At 38.8% G+C, this 23,774-nt stretch overlaps 1 protein-coding gene and 1 long non-coding RNA gene across 7 annotated transcripts in view; one reads left to right on the forward strand and one right to left on the reverse strand.

Annotated features, from left to right (window-relative positions):
• The window catches only part of CLCN3 (chloride channel, voltage-sensitive 3), an 87,618-nt gene that overhangs the window by 43,203 nt on the left and 20,641 nt on the right, over nucleotides 1–23,774 (forward strand). For 5 of the 6 annotated variants that reach the window (XM_005860780.2, XM_014535225.1, XM_005860782.2 and 2 more), the window contains 7 exons: nucleotides 8,991–9,148; nucleotides 11,917–12,016; nucleotides 13,845–14,032; nucleotides 15,577–15,699; nucleotides 17,065–17,271; nucleotides 20,920–21,000; nucleotides 21,922–22,467. In XM_005860780.2, the coding sequence (XP_005860842.1) occupies nucleotides 8,991–9,148; nucleotides 11,917–12,016; nucleotides 13,845–14,032; nucleotides 15,577–15,699; nucleotides 17,065–17,271; nucleotides 20,920–21,000; nucleotides 21,922–22,467 (1,403 nt within the window). Of the gene's footprint in view, nucleotides 1–7,310; nucleotides 7,394–8,990; nucleotides 9,149–11,916; nucleotides 12,017–13,844; nucleotides 14,033–15,576; nucleotides 15,700–17,064; nucleotides 17,272–20,919; nucleotides 21,001–21,921; nucleotides 22,468–23,774 lie in introns of those variants that run through there. The other variant, XM_005860783.2, reaches the window with a different exon arrangement.
• On the reverse strand, nucleotides 1,935–19,060 carry LOC106725159. Its single transcript, XR_001361030.1, has 3 exons — nucleotides 18,526–19,060; nucleotides 11,028–11,030; nucleotides 1,935–1,949 (listed from the first exon to the last, which is right to left on the reverse strand). It is a non-coding gene; the product is annotated as an uncharacterized LOC106725159 (long non-coding RNA).

The following is a 23,774-nucleotide window of genomic DNA, read 5'->3' on the forward strand; positions in this document are numbered from 1 at the left end:
TGGGCTCTGTACTTGGTGTCTCTGCACATCCTACTCAGTCTCAATGTTCTTCTTTCTTTCCTTCCAGTTGTAGAGCTTCCACTGGGCCAGCTTTCCCATGGTTCCGTATGATAGCTGTTTGTCCTATAGTTGGTAGTTTCGATGTTGTTGTGGGAGGCAGCACGCACAGGTCTCTTCCTTACGCCGCCATCTTGGTTCTCCTGGGTCTGCTTCTTGAGTGTGTCTCCCATGGGTGCGAGCAGTTGAAGTCTGCAATTTGTTGGGTTAGGCTGCAAAAGCGCAGGTGGGTCTTTTTGTGCACCTGGCACAGCTTGGATGGGGATGTAAATTGATTAGGGCTGGGTCTCAGGGAGTCGCCATGGCGGAGCAAATAGCACTGGCTGCGTCTCCGCGGCCCCTCACCTCTCCGGGACACCGGGGCTTCGAGTCCCCCAGTGCCGGTGAGCAGCTGTGCAACAGAGCCTCCCTCGCTTTCTGATGGCTGCAAGGCCGTGCCACCTCTCCCCGTAGGGTCTGGTGCCTCTTGATCCCGCCCGAACCAGTCAGTGAATTTGAGAGTTTGTAACAGCGCAGGCGTTTCCTCTTGTGCCTCTGGCACAGCTTGGATGGGAATGTAAATTGAGTAGGGCGAGGTCTCAGGGAGTCGCCGGGGCGGAGTCTTTGCGGCCCCTCGCCTCTCCGGGACACCGGGGCTTCGAGTCCCCCAGTGCCGGTGAGCAGCTGTGCAACAGAGCCTCCCTCGCTTTCTGATGGCTGCAAGGCCGTGCCACCTCTCCCCGTAGGGTCTGGTGCCTCTTGATCCCGCCCGAACCAGTCAGTGAATTTGAGAGTTTGTAACAGCGCAGGCGTTTCCTCTTGTGCCTCTGGCACAGCTTGGATGGGAATGTAAATTGAGTAGGGCGAGGTCTCAGGGAGTCGCCGGGGCGGAGTCTTTGCGGCCCCTCGCCTCTCCGGGACACCGGGACTTTGTGTCCCCCAGTGCCAGCTAGCAGCTGCACGCCAGAGCCTCCCTCGCTTTCTGACCTCTGCAAGGCCCAAGGCCGTGCTGTCTCTCCCCGTGGGGCCTGGGGCCTCAGAGACCCGCCCGAACCAGCTCAGTGGATTTGAGAGTTTGTTTGTAACAGGGCGTTTCCTCTTGTGCCTCTGGCACAGCTTGGATGGGAATGTAAATTGAGTAGGGCGAGGTCTCAGGGAGTCGCCGGGGCGGAGTCTTTGCGGCCCCTCGCCTCTCCGGGACACCGGGACTTTGTGTCCCCCAGTGCCAGCTAGCAGCTGCACGCCAGAGCCTCCCTCGCTTTCTGACCTCTGCAAGGCCCAAGGCCGTGCTGTCTCTCCCCGTGGGGCCTGGGGCCTCAGAGACCCGCCCGAACCAGCTCAGTGGATTTGAGAGTTTGTAAAAGCACAGGCATTTCCTCTTGTGCCTCTGGCTCAGCCTGGATGGGGATGTAAATTGAGTAGGGTGGGGTCTCAGAGAATTGCCAGCGAGGAGCAGATAGCATTGGCGGTGTCTCTGCGGCCCCTCGCCTCTCCTGGACACCAGGACTTCTCGGCCCCAGTGCCGGCGAGCAGCCGTGTGTCAGAGCTTCCCTCGCTTTCCGACCGCTGCAAGGCCATGCCGCCTCTCCCCGTGGGATCTGGGGCCTCAGAGACCCGACCCGAGCAAGCCCAGAGGATTCGAGGGTTCGTAACCGCTTCTGATTGGAAAAAAAACTGCGCATCCAGTTGCAGCCCACCTGGTGTGTGACTGCGTACCTCTGTTTTTGGCGCCTCCGTAGCTCCCACTCAGTCTCACTGTGCTTCTTTCTTTTCTTCCAGTTGTAGATCTCCCACTGGGCCAATTTCCCCATGGTTCTGAGTGGTGGTTGTTTGCCTCATAGTTGGTAGTTTCAATGATGTTGTGAGAGGGCAGCAGGCACAGATCTACTCCCTACGCCGCCATCTTGGTTCTCCTATAGGAAGTTTTAATGGCTGAAGCCAATTGCCAGTCTAACTATTGTAACTCTCTTGTTTGCTCATTCCCTCCCCTTGATTCCTCAGCAAACCCTATGTAGCTATGTAGAATTGGTTTTTCATGTGTTCTTTTTTCAAGCCATGGCTTATTAACGCTAATAAACCTTTTTTTACTTAGTCTTTTAAAAGCCAGAAACCTATCACTCACAACTCAAAGGTATTGGCTTTTAAGATTTTGCTTGTTTTATGAGTTTCAAAAACCTAAATATGAAACTCATAAGCCACGATACTGAACCTTGTTCTCTGACATCTGCTGTATTTCTGCTCCTGTGGCTGTAAATGTCTCACTGAACTGGTTTGGGGAATGTAGGTGGAGAGGACAAGGAAGTCATGTTGGGTGAGGAGCCTTGATTAGCAGTTCCAAAAGGCATTCCAGTGTATCTCTAATACAGTCTTCACAGATAAATAATGAGCTGCATATACTTTGAGAAATGGGAAGCCCAGGGCAATTCATGTCATTTTATGTTAATAAAATACAACTGTAAGAAGAGCTTTTACTGAGTATATAATCAGGGAAGTGCAGCCTCACCACCTTGGTCTTCCAGGCTCCCTTCCTGATATCTGCTGTAGGAAAGCCATATTATAATTTCCGAATTAACCAAACCTTGCAATATTATTTTAGGAAAGAAAGAGAGATGTACTTTATATATGAAGAACTTTAATTTTGTGCAAGTTCTATGCTTCATTCATGCATAAGATGAAGTTGAAAGATGAAGTTAAATTTATACTGTTGCTTATAAAAATTTTATTAACACATATATAATTTATTTATATTCATCTCATTTTAATATATGTAACTTAGACTTTATACAAATCTGATTGCAGTGAACTATTCACAAAGAAATGATAGGTTGGGAATATCTAAAAACTATTGTTATTGTTAGGAAACATAATACCTTTAAAATTACTCCTAATGTGGGATTTGTAGGTATTCTTGTGATCCCATTAGAAATGTGAATGTTCCCTACCCAATTTAGAGTATGATAGAAAATCTTTCCTATTTTCCTTCTTTGTGCTACTCAGATTTCCATGTTTGGCAGAACAAGCTACAAAAGAAAATATATGAAGTGTCACACATATATTAAAGTAAAAGTCTGAATATTTTTTAGTGGCCAGCCAATTCTTAAATTATATTTAGCAGTTTTTTTGCAATAACATACTTTAAATTAAAAATATTTATTAATCTCACAGTCAATATGGTACCTTTCAGTTGTCAGTAATAATCCAGTACAGTAAGCAAGAAACAGGATACACGGAGAAAGGTACCTTCCTCTTCCTGGAGATTCCATTTAATTATACTTATTAGAGTCCAAGAAATATTCTAATCAGCTCTATCTCAGCAGAAAGTTTTTATTTTCATACCCAAATCTATCTTGTTCACTGTCCAAGCTAATATGACAGCAAGTAATAAGAAGGACCCACTCTCTTTTAGATATAATTTAAAGGGGAAATCTGTTTCTGTGGGCTCCCCCCAAACCAAGATCAAGCAGTATTTCCCTCTCTACTTTACTGTTTTCATCACCTTTCCTCTGTCAAGTAGAAGCAAGTAGGCATGAGGGGACAGAATGACCTTCAAGCAGTCTGTTGGGGACACAAGCTGCTCTGGCTAATTTCCACCTCAACATGTGCAGTGGCAGCCCTAGATATTCTAACCTAAGGGACACAGTGTGCAAGATCTAAAACATAATACATTGATCCACAACGTCCTTCTGTTTAAAAAGTATGAGTCCTTTATTTCTGGTGTTCACATACTTAGAATTACTGCATGTAAATGTTACCGAACTGAATGAGAGTTCATCTGCAGGTTCACAGACTGAAAGAAATGTACAAGCAGGAGTTTTTAGTGGATGAAAGAATTAATTTATTGGATTGATGCCAATGCGGAGAATGGATGAGCTTGCGTTCCAAAATACCCAACTCCCCAATGGTTTACAGACAAGAAGCAAAATCATGCCATCACGAATAAGGGGTTTGGGATTATTGGTGAAACTGATTGGTCAACAGTGAATTAAGTAAGGTAAATCATGATGTCAGGTCTTGAGGTGAGCTTCGTGGTCCCTCAGTTTGGTTTCATGGGAATCGTTTCACTTTAGGGTTTAGGAGCTGAAACACAATTTAGGGCATGATGTTATCTTCAGCTTAAGGAAAGCCGTACCTTGTGACCACTAGTCAGTAGGGCTTGGCTGTTGTTTCTTGCTGCGTCAGGAAGTTAATAAAATGTAAGGGAAAGGGCCAAGGCTATGGAGCATGTTGTGAGGAAACTGAATTGAGTGCTAGGGCTAAAGTAGTACCACCCAAATTAAGTCAAAATCATACATTATATCAGGACCCTCGACTGTACATAGTTTAGATGTCAGAGTTTCTACAGAGTAATTATTTGAACATCACTGAAGTCAAGACACATGGCTAAAATAAATACTTTTTGCTACTTCATAAAAAAGAATGATAGTCTCTACTTTTTTACTTCCTAGTTCATAAGTCTGTCAGAGGAATATGTGCCTTTTTTGCTATTCACCTACATTGGTGCAAACAGCTTGGAAATTCTTATCATTGGGGCTGATGACATTGTGTTGGATACACATTAAGGGTATAGAAATTTTGGTTTTGTATTTTTTGCATAGAAGAGTAATAATTAAGATCAGTAGTCTGTGTCTCTTAAATTCTACCCAGATAAGGGCACATGGTTGGGAGGGGGTTCGAAATTTGTAAAATATGTCATAGTATACATTTAAAAAATATTTTTTCAAAGTACACTTAAAATAATATTTTCTTTTAATTTCAGACTTATAGATGTTGAAAAATAGTGTACCCTTTACCCAGATTCCTGAAATGTTACATTTTACCACATTAGTTTATTCTGTTTCTTGTTCTTTCTCTTGCTATATATCTAATATATAATATATATTAACATATATATATACTAGTACATATACACACACATAGGCACCACATATTTTTCCTGAACCATGTAAGAATAAGATGTAGACATAATGCACTTTTACTTCTAAATACTTTAGTGTGTATTCCTTATGAGAAGACATTCCCTTACACATAGCCACAGTACAATTTTCAAGATCAGAAAATTGGCATTGATCAGTGCTGTTATCTGAGCTACAGGTTATTTTCATGTTGGCCAGTTGTCCCACTGTATTCTTTTATATAAAAGAAAAAACTTATTTTTTTTCCAGTCCAGGATCTAATAATCCAGAAGTCTCCTTTAATCTAAAACAGTTCCTCTGTCAAACTTTGATTTTCATGACTTCGACATTTTTTAATAACGCAAGCCATTTATTTTGTAGAATTTCCCTCAGTTTGGGTTTGTCTTGTTTTTCCTCATAAGATTCAGTTTATGCATTTTGGGTCAGAGTACCACAGAAGTGATGTTATCATACCAGAAATCCATAGAGGCCTATGGCACTTCCCTCCAAAAACATTTTTTTAAAAATTACCAGTTTTTTGTTTTTGTTTTTACTTATTTAATAATTTTTTAAAATTCTTTATTGTTTAAAGTATTACATGAGTCTCCTTTTTCTCCCATTGACCTCTCCCCGGCCGTTCCCAGCCCCCAGCACATGCCCTCACCCTCCTACTGTTCTGTGTCCATGGGTTATGTTTATATGCATGCATACAAGTCCTTTGGTTGCTCTCTTACCTCCCTCTCCCCTGCCAGTTTTAATGTTACATGGTAAGCAGAGTCGGAGAGTCTTACATTTGTCAAGGTACTATACTCTGTTATATTCATTCTCCAGTTGCTTTCTCTTAAGAAAATGTGTGGCCTTTTTGCCAGTGTGTGTTTCTTGGCATCTAGAAGGGTTCAGGAATCTGGAGAAGGGGCTACGGTAAATTAATCAAGAGTCCAGAGACGAAACAAATTTGGAAGGCATTTTGGGGAGCCAGAAGAGACTTAACTAAAGAAACAAAGTCCTCCTGTCTCTCTGGACCCCTTGCTTTTTATTAACACAAATTGTCCTAAAGCAAGGTAGATATACATATCAAAGGCAGAGTTTAGTATACAGAATCCATTGTCAGATTGGAGGAACTGCCTTCGGCTGTTCAGGTGTTTGGCCAGCAGGAGGCAATAACATGTAGATTGAAATGCCCTCAGCTGCCTGGCAGCAAGCAATCATTTATGCATCCTTTTCAGGTTTAGGGAAATGCCCTTAGCCATTTCCAACAGGCAGTAATATATATTTTCCATCACTTGCTGAAGGCTCAAGGTCCACCAACCTTTTAATGAACTTCTTGCATTTATGACCTGCTGGAATTAGCTTCCGGCATCTTTTAGTTAGCTTTTACTAAGTGGAAATTGCTGAATAAAATCAGGATAGAGGCAGAAAACAAGAGCTGGTGTATTGAGCTTTAAGTGTAAGGTTTAGAGTATATATTTTATGTGAATGAGCATGGGCCATTGCAAGGATTGGGCTTTTAAACCCTTGGTCAAGAACAATAAATTATTTATTCTTGGAGTACTTCTGCCAAAACACTGAAATCAATATACTATTCTCCTTTTAGAAGTTTTACACCTTTCCAAGGCAAACATTCAAATGTATTGAGTAGGGAGGTAAGAGAAAACCCTGTTTTATCTGATAGAAGTAAAAGACATTTAAGTTTATTAGAACAATATTCAGTATTTATTGTACTGTTTAAAATATTAACCCTTTCTATATTAATGCTAGTTCATACTGCCTCTTTGAATGATCAAGAAACAGAACTTGCAACCTGCAGTATAGTTTATTTGGCTCCTATCAGCAATAAAAGTAGTTTTTAGTACTGACGTGACTTTGTCCAACCCTCCGTTTCCTTCACCCTTCAGTAGATTTATGGTAATCTGTTGCTCTACTAGTAATCTAGGCAGTGTTTATTGTGATTGAGGAAAGTTCAGAATCTAGCTTTGCCAGATGATAGTTTTGTGAAGTGGCTTAACATTTATGATAGTTTATCTGTAAATAAAAGGGAATGAGTCATTTTAATCACCAGACTGCAAATCTTAAAGTCATACAATAAAATAAGCAGGTTTTTTTTGTGTTATATTTTTACAGTGTTTGTTTAAATATGAGTATAGTGCCACTCTATATTCTCTATCAATTAGTTATATTTCTATTAAAATGACACAATTCTAGATTTTTACCTTTGGTATAAAATCTATATTACTGCTACATAATTTAAAGATGTAATTTGTAATTATTTATGCTGAAATCACCTATTTGAAATTATGCACCAGCTTTTCTAAGTTTTTAGGGATTTAGAAAAATTTCAAATGTTTCTTTACTTATATGTCTTTATTATAAGGTGTGGCATCCTAATATATAAAAAGCCAGGGGCCGTCACGACTGAAACAATCGGACAGACGACTGAAACAATCGGACAGACGACCGAACAGCAGGTTGCGTGGGGCAACAAGGCCGGCAGGGGGGTTAGTGAGGGACAACCAAACGACTGAATAGCAGGCTGCGTGGGGCAACCAAGGCTGGCAAAGGGGTTAGTGAGGGACGACCAAACGACTGAACGGCAGGCTGCGTGGGGCAACCAGGTGGGGGGAGGGCAGTAAGGGGTGACCAGGTCGGCACGGGGGGCAATTAGGGGCAACCAGGCCAGTGGAGGAGGCAGTTGGAGGTGACCAGGCTGGCAAGGGGGGCAGTAAGGAGCGACCAGGCTGGTGGGGGGGCAGTTAGGGGCAGTTAGGGCTCCCCAGGGGATTGGGCCTAAGCTGGCAGTCAGATATCCCTCTGGCAGCCTGGGAGCCCTCAGGGGATGTGTACCTGCTGGCTTAGGCTCCCTCCCTGGAGATCAGGCCTAAGCTGGCAGTCAGACATCCCTCTGGCAGCCTGGGAGCCCTTGGGGGATGTCCGACTAATGGCTTAGGCCCGTGGTCAGCAAACTGCGGCTTGCGAGCCACATGTGGCTTTTTGGCCCCTTGAGTGTGGCTCTACCTAAGCCTTAGGACAGTGGTGGCGAACCTTTTGAGCTCGGCGTGTCTGCATTTTGAAAAACCCTAATTAACTCTGGTGCCGTGTCACATATAGAAATTTTTTGATATTTGCAGCCATAGTAAAACAAAGACTTATATTTTTGATATTTATTTTATATATTTAAATGCCATTTAACAAAGAAAAATCAACCCAAAAAATGAGTTCGCGTGTCACCTCTGACACACGTGTCATAGGTTCGCCATCACTGCCTTAGGAGTACCCTAATTAAGTTAATAACAAAGAAATTTCAATCATTGTACTCTTGATATTTGGCTCTGTTGACTAATGGTTTTGCCGACCACTGGCTTAGGCCATCAGTCAGACGTCCTTAGCGCTGCCGTGGAGGCAGGAGAGGGTCCCGCCACCGCCGCTGCTCTGGCCAGCCATGAGCTGGCTTCTGGTTGAGTGGCGCTCCCCTCTTTTGCTTATCTGCTCCCTGGTAGTCAGTGTGCATCATAGTGACCGGTAGTTCCCGGTTGTTTGGCCGGTAGTGTCAATTTGCATATTACCCTTTTAATATATAGGATGTTCAACATTTAAAGATGACTTGTCCAAATTTACTTAGCTGTCTCGGACTAGAGTCTATGAGGCAGGCTTATTTTTGATACTCTAGTATGAGTTTGAAAGATGCCCTGGCTGGTTTGGCTCAGAGGCTAGAGCATCGGCCTGTGGACTGAAGGGTCCCAGGTTCGATTCCAGTCAAGGGCACATGCCCGGGTTGCGAGCTCGATCCCTAGCTGGGGGCGTGCAGGAGGCAGCTGATCAATGATTCTCTCTCATCATTGATGTTTCTATCTCTCCCTCTCTGAAATCAATAAAAATATATTTTTAAAAAAAGGACATACCATAATCACTTTGCCTTATTTCCAAATTTTACATAATTTTTTCTTAATTTCTCTATTTTATTGTAATGATTTCTAGTGATACTATTACTAATGAACTTGTAAGTAGGTTACATAGTTCACCATTGTTTCTCATAAAACATAATCGTCATTCCTCTTTTGCTTATAGGAACTCATTACACAATGACAAATGGAGGCAGCATTAACAGTTCTACACATTTACTGGATCTTTTGGATGAACCAATTCCAGGCGTTGGTACATATGATGATTTCCATACTATTGATTGGGTCCGGGAGAAATGTAAAGACAGAGAAAGGCATAGACGGGTAAGTATTTTCAGTTATTTACAAAAATATAGTCATAATTAGATCCTTTAGTAATATATTTCTACCAATGATCTCAGACTGTCAAAATATATGTTATACATTAAAGTAATTTTAAGCATTTTTTTTTTTAGTTTATTTATACCCCATATCTTTCCAGAAAGGATTTGAGGTAGCTTAAAAAAAAAAAAAGTGTGTAGTAAGACAAAATAGAAAGGAAAAGGAAAACAGGGTCCACGAGGGGGGAAGATTAAGCCAAGTTCAAGATTTGGAAGTCAGCATGATTTTGGGCTTTGATCAGCACAGCAGCTATGGCAAAACAGGAAACGTTACATAATTCTCATTATTCAAAAGTAATTACTTTCTGGGGACATAGTTTTATGCGGTATTGCTCTTTTATCTCTTTTCTCAGTTTTTAAATTCTGAAATGTTTCTCAAATTGATATTGAGTGTTGTAATGAATCGCTATTCAAAAAAACGGCTTTTATTAAAGAGTACAACTTATGGATCTTTCTTGTTATGGGTTGTGACTTACTGGTATAATGTAATCCAAAAATACATTTTTTTAAAAAAGAGATAGAAAGAAAGAAATCTCTTTGACAGCAAAATTTTAAATTCCAAAAAGCCCTTTGTAACTTTATGGTCTGCAATCTCTATATATATCAAAGTCTAAGTGTCCGTCCAACCATCCGACTGGTAGCTATGATGCACACTGACCACCAGAGGGCAGACGCTGTCATGATGCGCACTGGCCATTTACAAAGAAACGGCAGCGTAGACCTAGTGCCCACAAACACTTGCTTCCCCCAAATGGGACACACCCCACCACCACCCCAGAGCGACACCCCACCAAATTGCAGCCAACGCTGCCAAGACCCCATGGCGCAAAATGCGGCCCACAGCCCAGCCTGGAAACAGTGGCTGTGGGTGCCAGGTAATGACGTCATGTAGCAATGTCCAGCTTCCTCTCCCTAGCCACTAGCTTCCTTGGAGTTTCTTCAGCCCAGGAACCCAACTTGCTTTATAGCCAGGTGCAAACATTTTACAGTTTAACCAAATGTCTGTGAAGCATTTTCACATGCCTCATCTCATTTGATCCTCCCAGTGCTGGAGAAGGTAGATAGGAGACTCAGTAGAATCCTATTTTCTTTTCATTAGCTGGAAAACAGAGATTTAGAAAGTTTAGAAACTTGACCCGAATGAAAAGAAGTAAGAAATGGTGGAACTTGAAAATAATGACTTCATTTCTCACTGTGCAGAATATAGTTAAACACTGCTGCAGTTAAATATTTTACCCTTTGTTCTCCCTGCGTGATCTACAATAATAATCTGCTTCTTGTTGATATTTACTGCTGTGTTCCTGACAGTTACCTGAGAGAGAAGTTGGGGTGCTTCACTGGACCAGAAAAAGTTTAGCTAAATCAGAAAGCAGGTCTAATTAAGCAAGTTTATTATATAAAAGGCTAAGTTGACTCGCACATGCACGATACATAAAAAGCTCTTGATGGTGCTCTCCTGGGGGACAGTTGAGCACTGAAGTCCTACTCAGAGGATATTGCTCCTCCTGCCCCCTTTTTTTTTAAGCCAATTTTATCTCTGTGCTGGTAGTAATGAAGTTTCTAGAATATGGCTTTTTCCCCCTTTTTATTGAATTTATTGGGGTGACACTGGCTATCAAAATTATACAGGTTTCAGGTGCACAATTCCACAACACATCATCTGTACTATATTGTATGTTCACCACCCCAAGTCAAGTCTCTGTCCACCACCATTTATCCCCTGATACCTTCCTCCAGCCTCCCCCACTCAACCCCTCCCCCAGTAATCAACACACTGTTGTGTCCATGAGTTTTTTTCTTTCTTTTTTGTTCAATCCCTCTACCCCCTCCTCAGCCCCTCACCCCCCAGCTGTCAGCCTGCTCTCTATCTATGAATCTGTCTCCTTTTTGCTTGTTAGTTCATTTTGTTCATTAGATTCCACATATGAGAGGAATCGGATGGTACATGTCTTTCTAGAACATGGCTTTTTAAAGCAGCAATCCTAGTAAAACGGGTTTAGATTTAGAAGTGCATTCTTATTAAGAGAAGAGGACTTGGCTTCCTGTGTCTTAGTAGAGTGAGATCTGGAAACCAAACCTGTTAACACCATGCTAACCTCACCTCCTCCACAATATTCAGTGGAGGATACATCTGCCTTACACAGTGATAAAGGAGGGCCTCTGGACCTGCCAGTGGGATGGGAGCTCTTCATTCCTGCATATTTACAGACCTATACATTTATTTGTAAATTTATTTTGATAGTCCCTTTATTTACATGATTGTTTTGTACTACATTAATGGGCATGGAACTGTTATTCACTGACCTTACCTTTTAAAGAATGTAATAATCCACTTAGCTTCTAGGAGCAGAGAATGACTAGGGAATGATCCACATTTCAAGCTTTAATGCCTTATTTCTGTGAATATAAAAGATGCATACCAGCTAAATTTGATACGGTTTAGACCAGTCTGGGTCAGACTTTATATGGTTTGTGGATGGATCCCTTGACTCAAATTCTGAAGTTCTTACTAAAATATATATCTCTGGGTAAATGTTTGTCATTGGTTTACAGGTATAGCAACTGATAGTGGTTCTGCCCCAAACTCACCTTCCCTATTATTTAGTGTAGAAAGTACTGTCCTGTGTGTAATAACTGAGAAAATTGTTATATTCTAGAATTGTGGCTTCTAGTCATAGTTTGAAAATGAAGCATAAGCATTTCTAATTTCAGATCAACAGCAAAAAGAAAGAATCAGCATGGGAAATGACAAAAAGCTTGTACGATGCGTGGTCAGGATGGCTAGTGGTAACACTGACAGGATTGGCATCCGGTAAGGAAACTTTTAATGCCGTCCTTTTCTGGTTAACAGAACAATAAGTAGGTCTCTCTCCTTTCCACAATTTTTTTTCAGGTATTGTTGGGTTTTTAAAATCATTTTTATTTTGTTTCTTTCCTCCAAAACTCTTCTTAAACACAAGACTAGAAGGCAGGAGGCTTCTGCATCTCATTTTGGCTCTATCCAATTTTTTAAATCTTTCTGGGCTCAGTTTCTGTGTCTGTAAAGTACATGGTTTGGACCAGATGATCAATAAAATATCTTTTAAAGTTAACTTCATAATAAGTAAGTAATATTTATTGAGTGCTTCCTATGTGTAATACACTGCTCTAAAAGCTTTATGTATATGTAAGCCTCATACAATTCTATGGTATATGTCAGTGATTTTCAACCTTTTTCATATCATGGCACACATAAACTAATTACTAAAATTCTGTGGCACACCAAAAATGTATTTTTTGCTGGTCTGACAAAAATAGGTATCATTTTATTGTTGTTGTTGATCCTCAACCGAGGATATTTTACATTGCTTTTTCAGAGAGGGGTGGAGGGAGGTAGGGAGGGAGGGAGGAAGGAAGGGGAGGGAGTGGAGGGGGAGGTAGAGAGAGAGAAACACCGCTGTGGGAGAGACACATCAACTGGGGTGGGGAGCGAACCCACAACTCAGGTACATGCCTCTGACTGGAAATCAAACCTGGTGCACTCTGGTGCACAGGCCGATGCTCTAACCACTGAACATGCCAGCCAGGGCAAAAATAGGTATTCTTTAGATTCATTCACACCATACAGCTATTGTGCTGGCAGTTGTCATTTTTTTATTTGATAGTGTAAGGGAAAAGAGGTCAGTGCCCCTGACTAAATAGTCAGGTATTGCATGTTTTAAAAATTCTTGCAGCTCACCGGTTGAAAATCTCTGGTATATATGTTATTATTATCACCATTTTACAGACGAGGGGACTGAAGCACAGACAGAGGTTAATAAATGGCCAAAGATTTAAATTTAGGCAGTTTAGTTCAAAAGCCTACACTTTTAACCACCATGCTAGAGTAACCACAAAGCCTGTGTGTGTGAGATTTTTAAGAATAGCATTGAAGATCTGAAAACAAACAATAAGGACTGTTTTAATGACTTTCAGCTTCCACTGTGGAAGATTATGTCCAGAAGAGCATGAGAAAAAATTAAAATTTGTGTGGGGAATAGAGGGAACTACTGATAACTCTAAATGACATGCACAAGAATTATGTGACTCATTGATCTTTTTATATGGTGAAAGGACCTAGATTTTGGCCATAAATTTGTGTATTTTTTTATATCCTCTCAGTAAATGATCTTGATATATTTGATCTTTTGATATTTAAGAAAAAAATGAAAATCTATCACAGTAATTAATTAATGCTAGGAGTTTCTCTAATTATTTCTAATGGACATTAAATTAATTCTGTTAAGTTTTGGATTGAAACATACTAGTAAAAACTCTGAATTCAGTAACCAGGTTTGTGAACCTCTGCCAGGTAGCTGTCTTTTGAATATGTTTTAGTATCTTTTAAACACCTTTTTAAAAAATCACAATTAATTTGAATGATGTAACTAGTTTTAATTTCAAACAAAAAATGGCAGTTTTAAAGAATAGGAATTTACAGTTTTTAAAAAGTAGTATAAACTTATGATAATGAAAATTTAAAAATCTTAAATTCACATTATATTACCTATATGACCCTTTATTTGTAGGGAGTCCCTGTTTTCCTTGGCTTTTTTAACTTGATAGTTCTTAACTCCCAAAAATAAACTTAATTTTTTACCACCTCTGACTTGTTTTTATAGGGGCATTGGCTGGATTAATAGACATTGCTGCTGATTGGATGACTGACCTCAAGGAAGGCATTTGCTTTAATGCTTTGTGGTACAACCATGAACAGTGTTGTTGGGGATCTAGTGAAACAACATTTGAGGAGAGGGATAAATGTCCACAGTGGAAAACATGGGCAGAGTTAATTATAGGTCAAGCAGAGGTAAGTCTTCTTTGTCTCAAGATGAATTAAAAATTGCTGTAGAGAAATGAACCTCCAAAATCATTTAATTATAGAGTTAATCACAGATGATTGCAACCTGCATTAAAGGGGAAAAAAGAAAGAAATGTAATAGGATAGAATGAAAAATATGAGACTACTTTGCAGCAAGTAAAATATAAGTATTGTTTCAAGAAACTCTTGTATTAATTATACAGTCATATACGAGTCTACTGGGCTATGATGTGAAATGTATTTCTTATTGTAGAAAAGAAGTGCAGTAGGATCTGTGTAACAACCACAAACAGTTGTCATGAAGTCAGGTTACTAAAGCTGCTTAACATATTACTTCACAATTATTTGGGAAGTATGAATTATCAAAAAATTTAGTAAAATAAGGCCTAACTGGAGATATCTTGGAGAAATCCATAGATTTTTCTTCATGGCATTACAGTATTGAAGTGATTATTATCCTGTTCTTGATGTTCTATAATGAACATTTTAGGAGTTAGAATATTATCTATATATATAAAAAGCCAGTGTTCATGATGACCAGGATGACCAAACAACTGGTCACCATGTGGTGCGTTGAGCACCTCTCGGTCCCTCCCCCCTGGCCTGCGAGCAGAGCAGGGTGGGACTGGGGACTGGCGAGTAGGCTGAACGGCTGACCTCTTGGTCCCTGCCCCCAGCTCCAGGTCCCGATGGATCAGTGATGGTGAATGGGGGGGTGGGATCGGGGTGGGTGGTGGGAGGACCGGGCTGGCTGTCAGGGCGTTGGGATCAACAGCTCATCCCTGGCTGCTCAGGGGCTCACGCCTGCGGGAAAGCAGGCGCTGGTGACTTCACCTCCATGCGTGTGCGCCCGGCTGGCCACTGATGGAACGCGCTGCCTGCTTGGGGCCGCTCATGCCGGGGCAGCAAGGTCATGGGCGCACCCTGCAGCTTCCATCAGTGCCTCAAGCCCCAGCAGCGGTGGCGGTGGTGGTGGTGGTGGCGCCGCGTGAGCGGCCCCGAACAGGCAGCGTGTTTCATCAGCCGCCGGCCTGGCGCACGCGCATGGAGGTGTAGTCGCCTGCACCTGCTTTCCCACAAGCCTGAGTCCCCGAGCAGCCGGGGATGAGCTGGTGATCCCAACAGCCTGACAGCCCTGCAACAGAGGCAGCATTTGGCCTGGGGACTGCCGAATGGGCAAAAGATGGAGGCTAGGCCTAGGGACCCTACCTGCACGATTTCGTGCGCTGGGCCTCTAGTATAATATATATTGTTATAGAATCATATATGGATATGTTTTTAAAAATTGGTTATAGCTGAATTTTAGAGATTAAAGTATAGTTGAGGCTCTGCACAATAAGACTAAGTCTCCTTGGGATGGATACAAATATGTTTTTGGATTCTACTTAAATGTTTGTTCATGTAAAGCTTTTATTATTGTGGAAGTAAAACCGGGAGCCTTTACAAGTTTTACCCATTTCTTATGAGGCAAGCACTTGCATTAGTGGTGCACTATAAATTAAATTCATACTACTGAACTGTTTGCTTTATAGGGTCCTGGTTCTTACATCATGAACTACATAATGTACATCTTCTGGGCCTTGAGTTTTGCCTTTCTTGCTGTTTCTTTGGTAAAGGTATTTGCTCCATATGCCTGTGGCTCTGGAATTCCAGAGGTAAGCCATACAGTATTTAGTATCATTAAACATTTAGTAATTGTTATGATGCTTATCTTTTTTGCTTCTAGGGAAAGTAGTTGTTTTGTTTTTTTTTGGCGGGGGGGGGGGGCAGAATGGTTTGTTTGTAATATAAAAAAAGAAAAGTTTAGCTGGTTTAGCTCAGTGGGTAGAGCGTCAGCCTGCAAACTGAAGGGTCCCAGGTTCGATTCCAGTCAAGGGCACATGCCCAGGTTGCTGGCTCCATCTCCAATGGGGTCTGCAGGAGGCAGCCGATCAGTGATTATCTCTCATCATTGATGTTTCTATCTCTCTCTCCCTCTCCCTTCCTCTCTGAAATCAATAAAAATATATTTAAAAAACAAAAAAGAAAAGTTTAAAAAATGTAAGCTTATTGTAGACATTGAAAGAAATTCTGCCCTATAGTCATTTCACCATTTACCTTGGAGGTTGATTTTTTTTTTTTCTTAACACTAATTTATCACATGGCTAAACAAATAGCATAAGACTTACTTAGACCCCAAGAACCTGAAGAATTACCTTGTAGCCTGAAGTTATTTGATAAATTGATGTTTTGATTTAAATACATTCTTTCTCTCTCTTTTTCTATATAAATATATTTTAATTAAATAAGTTAATTCTTGAATTTGGCAGATAATATAACCATTTTATACTTTAAAATAAACATTGGGTCATAGTGAGTCAATAGCACAAACTTGTGTTTTATTGTTTATCAACAGTAAAGGAGGCTATAGTTAGGATTGAACATCATATCAACTCATTTCTTTCCCCCACTTTGTATTTTTCTGTGTTAAATAATTTACCACTTTTTCTAGTGCATTTCTTTTAAAAGCTAAATTGTAGTGATTTTCAAAGTCTATTAAGAATATCTTAAATAAGGAGCAATATCATACAGTTTTTAACAGTTGTCACTTAACGTGTAGATAAATATTACATATAATTTACATACTGAGAAGACATAATATCTTTATTTCTGACACAAAATGTCTGAAATATATCTATTACATTTCTACAACAAATATTTAAATTTGTCTTTTTCTGGTTTGTAATTATATATCTTGTATTAAGGTCTGTATTCCCTTGAACGTGGCCTGATATTTTAGTTTTGTTCGTGAGATAGGTTTGCCTTCTATCCTTGCTTGGGGCAGTGTTAGAATATGATATAAATTTATTATATGTAGCGTATTAGTTAAAGCTTTTGAAAAATTAATTGTAAATTGTTCATAGTCCACCAAAATTTATGAGGTGGTATTCTGAGTAAAACAAGAGAGTAACTTAAGTTAGTTAAGTTCTCATGGTTTGGTTTTTTTTGGATATCAATCTGTCTTAATCTTTCCTTTGTAGATTAAAACTATTTTGAGTGGATTCATCATCAGAGGTTACTTGGGAAAATGGACTTTAATGATTAAAACCATCACATTAGTACTGGCTGTGGCATCAGGATTGAGTTTAGGAAAAGAAGGTCCCCTGGTACATGTTGCCTGTTGTTGTGGAAATATTTTTTCTTACCTCTTTCCAAAGTATAGCACAAACGAAGCTAAAAAAAGGGAGGTAAGTGTCTTTTCTAGTTTATTTGATGTATAAATATCTGTCATATACACTTAATTCAGTTGAAGAATTTTCTAGTGTAATAATCACATTTACTCTTTACTTTTTGGATACATTTTGTGTTCAGATTAAAATTACAATGGGAAAATTGTTTGCTTCCTTCTCTTTTTGTGAATAATCGCTAATTGCTTTGCCTTATACCTCCTCTCCTCTGAAGTGTTTCTCAAATGTAGTATTATTTTACTCTTCTCTCTCACCATCAGTATTTCTCCAGGGTTGGAAATCTTAACAGCTGTGTTTTCCTCTGGGAGGAGTGTCTGATGCCAGTGGGTGTGTGTGTCATCTGCGGAGAGCTGTCTGGCCCCAGGGGCAGTTCTGAGGGCCTCTAGACTGCCTGAGGTTTAAATCAGAGATTTACATTAAAGGAGATGTAGGAACTCCTCTTTATTCAGCTGTTCAGGGAAGTTTCTTTTACCATGTTTTAAAAGGCCAGCCTGAGATAGTCTAGGTCCGGAGGTCTTTAAACTTTACATCTTACAGAGTTTCCCTGATGTTTCTAAATTGCTCTGGATGTCTTCTATAAGGAAAGTAGGCTCCTGGGATATTCTGTATTAGCTCTAAACTTGGGAGGCCCAATCCCATCCAGTTTTCCCAGTCTCATCTGCAGTCCTAGATGGTGCAGAGCCCTTTGGGTTTTTAAGGTACAGTATTTTATATCTCATTAAATATTGAGAATTCAGGGGTTTCTGGCCCTAGCATAGGAAGAGCTTTCAGCCTGTTGTTTTTTATACTACAATGAAAAAAGTAGAATATTTTTATCAAACTATTTAATTCCTCAATTGATATAATTCCAGTTCATTTTAATGTTAGCACTGAAACGTCCTTGCATTGGCAGTAGTCTAAAAGTGGAACATTTCAGAGCATCATTGCTCTATCTCTGGATGATAATTGTGATTTCAGTACTATCCTGTATATAACAGCAATTTTCTGCCTTTTTCATCTCATGGCACACATAAACTAATTATTAAAATTCTGCAGCACACCAAAAAAATATATATTTTTTGCCAATCTGACAAAAAATAGGTATAATTTTGATTCATTCACACCGGAAGGCTATTGTATTGGCTGTTGTCATTTTTTTTCATTTGACAAAAGGGAAAAGAGGCCAGTATCCCTGACTAAATAGTTAGGTGTTGCTTGTTTTAAAAATTCTCATGGCACACTGGTTGAAAATCGCTGTTATGTAATTAGGATAACTAACATTATTATTGATTACTTACTATGTATCTGGTTCTATGTCATATTCTTTACTTGCATCTTAAAATTTAATCCCATGATAATCCTATTAACATGGCATTATTATTCTCATTTATAGATAGGTAACTAAACTAAATCTTGGCTAATTTGCCCAAGATTACGTGTCAGAGTGTAGATTAAAATTTATTTTTCTTCCATTCTAAAGTCTATACTCTTAACTATCCTAATACTACTACTACTACTATGACTGTGTGGACATGTGTTTATGTCTTCTCAAAGCAAAACCTAAACTCTACTATAGCAGGGCAAGTTAATGGTTAAATGGAACTATAGCATTTGTCTCCCCAGTTCAATTCCTTTACTTGCTATTGTACCATGACAATTTGGGGGTAAGATTTGTATTTTTATTTATTCATTATAAGTGAAAAATGTAATTTATTAGAAAATGTTATAGAAATTTAATTCATCTGAATTTTAATATACACACTGTGATGCTTAGTAATGTTTATGACAGTTTTATTCTGTCACCTTAGTATATAAATGTCTAGAGTTTACTTGTTAGGGTACTTGTTAGTGAAAGCATTAAAGCCTCATATTTTGTCTTTCTTCCTATACCCACTTCTTTGACACTTTTTAATTAAATGATTCTAAAATACTTACTAAAGATATTAAAATGTGTGTTATAGGTGTATGGGTATTAGTTTGATTATAAAATTCTATTTTATTAAATGTGGAATTAGAAAATTCAGTTAAATATGTTGTCTGCAGTTCCATTAATGGGAAAAACAAAACAGAAAGTAAGTTAAATTTTCTCACACTTCTTCCCTAAATAAGCAAAGTCTGTATTCTTAAAGCCAGATACGATTTAATTAAAACACATACTTGTTTATTTTTAATTTACCAAACAGTAACCTGACTATGTAGTTTGTACTCTTAATCATTTACAATTTAATTTTGATGATTTCTAATTTCTTTTTCAGAAATGTAAAACTTGACCGTTTGAGGAAATGCTTTGGTAGCCTCAAATATTTACTGAAGTAGTGAAAAGAATAAAGACTCTTAGAAAAGCAATTAGAAATAGATGCCCAGTGTGTAGTTGGCTTCACACTGGTGGGACTTGGGCAGTGTCCAAGTGACAGACCAGAAGTTGCAGAGAAGATCCACCAGAGAAGTTATTATGTGATTCTGGCTGGTGAGGCTGTATCCTAAGGGGCAGCCATTGTTTGTGCTGAAGGCTCTCCATACTGGTAGTGGCAGTATTTTCAGAGGACTTAGGGTAGTGAAAACATAGGGAAACTCAGTAGTTTTTAAGTTCCCTGGATATTTTACTAGGATTTGGACTAAGGCAATTATTAATGACTAGTAGCCCGGTGCACGGATTCGTGTATATTGAAAGGAAAGTAATTAGAAGAAAGATTTGTGCAGTAATTATATTACTGCAAAAAATTGCATGTCAAAATAGCATATATAATATAGTATTATAAAATTAAAACGCTGCAATTGGCGCCAGCGAGAGCTTTATATGTATCGCACATGCACGAGTCAATGTTTATTTTTAAATTGCCAGTGCGCCTCATATGTACCTGCCGGTTGTTTGGTTGGACAGTCGGACGGATGTACAGTTGGACACGTAGCCTTTTATATATGTAGATGACGCAGTTAGCTCTAAAATATGAAGAAATTATATCCTATTTAAAAATAAGTAAACAGCCCTAGCCAGTTTGGTTCAGTGGATAGAGCGTCGGCCTGTGAATTGAAGGGTCCCGACTTCGATTCCGGTTAAAAAAAAGAACATATATTAAAGTTATATATAATTACCATTAAAGTATATTTTAGCATACTTTTCAGTTTTATATCTAGTGTAGAAGGTACCTCAGTTGCAGGCTCCTCCCCAGCCTGGGCCCTGGTCTGTTGGGGCATGTGCAGGAGGCAACCAATCAATGTGTTTCTCTCACATCAATATTTCTCTGTCTTTTCCTCTCTCTTCCACTTTCTCTAAAAATTAATGGAAAAATATCCTTGGGTGAGGATTAAAAAATAAATAAAAATACGTAAACTCTCCCTTCAAACTCTCTCCACTGGTCTTCGCAAACAGACATCTTGAAAGTTGGCTGTATTTATTGCCTCTTTTTTATATCCCATTTATATTAGCATATCTCGCATAAGGTTTGTTTTATTTTACTGAATATTGAATATATGATTGACCTTTCAAAGCAGAAGATAAAAAAATCTTTTTAGAGGAAATACATATTTGCATTTGCTTGGGGAGGAGGGAGACATATGAGTTAAATTCAGAAGTCATTTCGAAAATTCGAGTAATGTGAAGAATTTTTATTTGGCATATGTTTGAACTATAAAAACACGAAATAAACCACATCCTTTTTTTTTTTTTAGGTGCTCTCAGCTGCCTCAGCTGCAGGTGTTTCTGTGGCCTTTGGTGCACCGATCGGAGGAGTTCTTTTTAGCCTGGAAGAGGTAGGTTAAAAAAAAGAACATATATTAAAGTTATATATAATTACCGTTAAAATATATTTTAGCATACTTTTCAGTTTTATATCTAGTGTAGTAGGTATAGACTTTGTTTTTAAGTTTTCAAATTTATTTTCATAAACTTATTTTTCACTCATACATAAAAGGTAATATACTATATATGTTCTTTACCTTGAGAAAATTTTTAAAAATATATTATTTAAAAACATTAGTTATTGTTTAAAATTTAACTTTGCTGACATATTAAAGTAAGCAGATATGAATTTGATTTAATAAAGAAATATTTAAAACGATCTATCTCTATTAGCTTAAATACAGCCTTTATATTTAAATTTTTAAATTAATTCCTAAATCATCTTTGTAAGTTTTTCTTCTGTGATTATTTATATTGCAGTTATTGATGTTTGAGGAGATCATTTTAGTTGCTTTAGTAGAATATTTTATTTTTGTTTTCTCTTTGGTGCTTAAGACTTTTTACACATTTACACAGAAATATGACTAGGAATATTTTAAAATGTACTTTTCTAGTTATTTCTATTTTTTCCTCTTTTTAAAATTTAATATAGAAGAGGTAAATCAAATACTTCTGTATGAGCTAACAGGAGCTGGTGGCAGTACATTTATTGTTAACTACTATGATTGGAAGTTAAATTCATTTTGAAAATAAGAAATCCTAGGTATTTTAAATAATTATTAGACATTTATGACTTGTTGATATTGTGAATGTATAATGAGGTGATAGTTAAAGTTAATAAAACATCAATATTTTTCTTATCATAGTGAAATCCATTCTATGTAAATTCCAGTGGCAGCAAAATTTAGAGCTATGATATTTACTGTTCAAGTTATATCAGAAACATTTTATAAAATTATATCATTAATTTTTCTTTTTCTTTTTTTTTTTAGGTTAGCTATTATTTTCCTCTTAAAACTTTATGGAGATCATTTTTTGCTGCTTTAGTTGCTGCATTTGTTTTGAGATCCATTAATCCATTTGGTAATAGCCGTCTGGTCCTTTTTTATGTGGAGTATCATACACCATGGTACCTTTTTGAACTGTTTCCTTTTATTCTCCTCGGGGTATTTGGAGGGCTTTGGGGAGCCTTTTTCATTAGGGCAAATATAGCTTGGTGTCGTCGACGCAAATCCACCAAATTTGGAAAGTATCCTGTCCTTGAAGTCATTATTGTTGCAGCCATCACTGCTGTGATAGCTTTCCCTAATCCATATACTAGGCTCAACACCAGTGAACTGATTAGAGAGCTTTTTACAGACTGTGGGCCCCTGGAATCCTCTTCTCTTTGTGACTACAGAAATGACATGAATGCCAGCAAAATTGTTGATGATATTCCTGATCGTCCAGCAGGCGTCGGAGTATATTCAGCTATATGGCAGTTATGCTTAGCACTCATATTTAAAATCATAATGACAGTATTCACTTTTGGTATCAAGGTAAGTGCCAATGTGGGGTGATGTTTAACTAATCTTGGCATGATCAAAACTTGTATGTGGAATGAGAGATGAAATTTTTCTGTAAAGGTGGTTGTTTCATAACTGTGGCCTGAAAAAGTTCTTATTTTTTTGGGTTCAATTTTAAGAAATGAAAAAAAGAAAAAAGAAATCCTTAGGATATATTGTTGAGCCATGGTATCTGTTAATTTGTAACAAATTACCCCCAAATCTAGCAGCGTATGATGACTTATTTTGCTTTTGATAATGATCTGATTTGGTTAAGGACTCAGCTGGCATGTTTTGGTCTCTCATACAGTTGTCATGAGTCATGGCTAAGGCTGCTCATCTCATAGACATTCATTTGTCTGGCACCTGGTCTGAGAAGATTCAGACAGCTAGAGCTGGAACATCTGGCCTTTTCTAATATCTCTCCCTCTGTGGTTTTTCTGGCATGGTGGCCTCAGGGTGGTTAGATTTCCTACATGGTAGCTCAGGTTTCCAAAAGCAAGTGTCCCAAGAGGACCATTTCTAACCTAGCCAAAGAAGTCATACAGCATGCCTTCTATTGTGTACTGTTTGTCTAGACAACCACAAAGGCCCACCGAGGCTCAGGGGGAGGGATATATGTTCTACCATTTAGTGGGAGGAGTGTTAGAAAATTCATGATATTTCTAAACCATTTATTAGTTTACTATTGCTGCAGTAATAAATTAGCATAAATTTAGTGGCTTAAAATCACCCAAATTTATTACATTTCTGGAGATTAGAAATCAAAAATAGGCCTTACTGGGCTAACATTAAGGTATTGACAGGGATTCTGCCCCCCCCCACCCCCCCAGCCTTCTAGAGGTTGCCCACATGCCTTGGCTCATGGCCCCCTTCTTCCATCTTCATAGCCAGCAATAGATGGTCAAGTCTTTCTTTACTTCATCATTCTGAAACTCACTCTTCTAAATCCTTCTTCCACATTTAAAACACCTTTATTATTACTTTGGGCCCAGCCAGATAATCCAGGATAATCTCCAGTTTGAAGGTCAGCTGATTAACAACCTTTATTCTGTCTGCAACCTTAATTTCTCCTTACTGCATAACATAATGAATTCACAAGAATCAGGATATCCATATCTTTAGGAAGCCACTTTTCTACCTTACCATATCCCTGTAGGGGTTACCTTGAAAGGACACTGCTGAAGCAAGAGTTAAATTACTAAGCCCAAAGCCTTTTTTAAAAATATATATATTTTTTATTGATTTTTTACAGAGAGGAAGGGAGAGGGATAGAGAATTAGAAACATCAGTGAGAGAGA

The sequence above is a fragment of the Myotis brandtii genome, unplaced genomic scaffold, assembly GCF_000412655.1.
Source record: "Myotis brandtii unplaced genomic scaffold, ASM41265v1 scaffold14, whole genome shotgun sequence".
Classification (NCBI taxonomy): domain Eukaryota; kingdom Metazoa; phylum Chordata; class Mammalia; order Chiroptera; family Vespertilionidae; genus Myotis; species Myotis brandtii.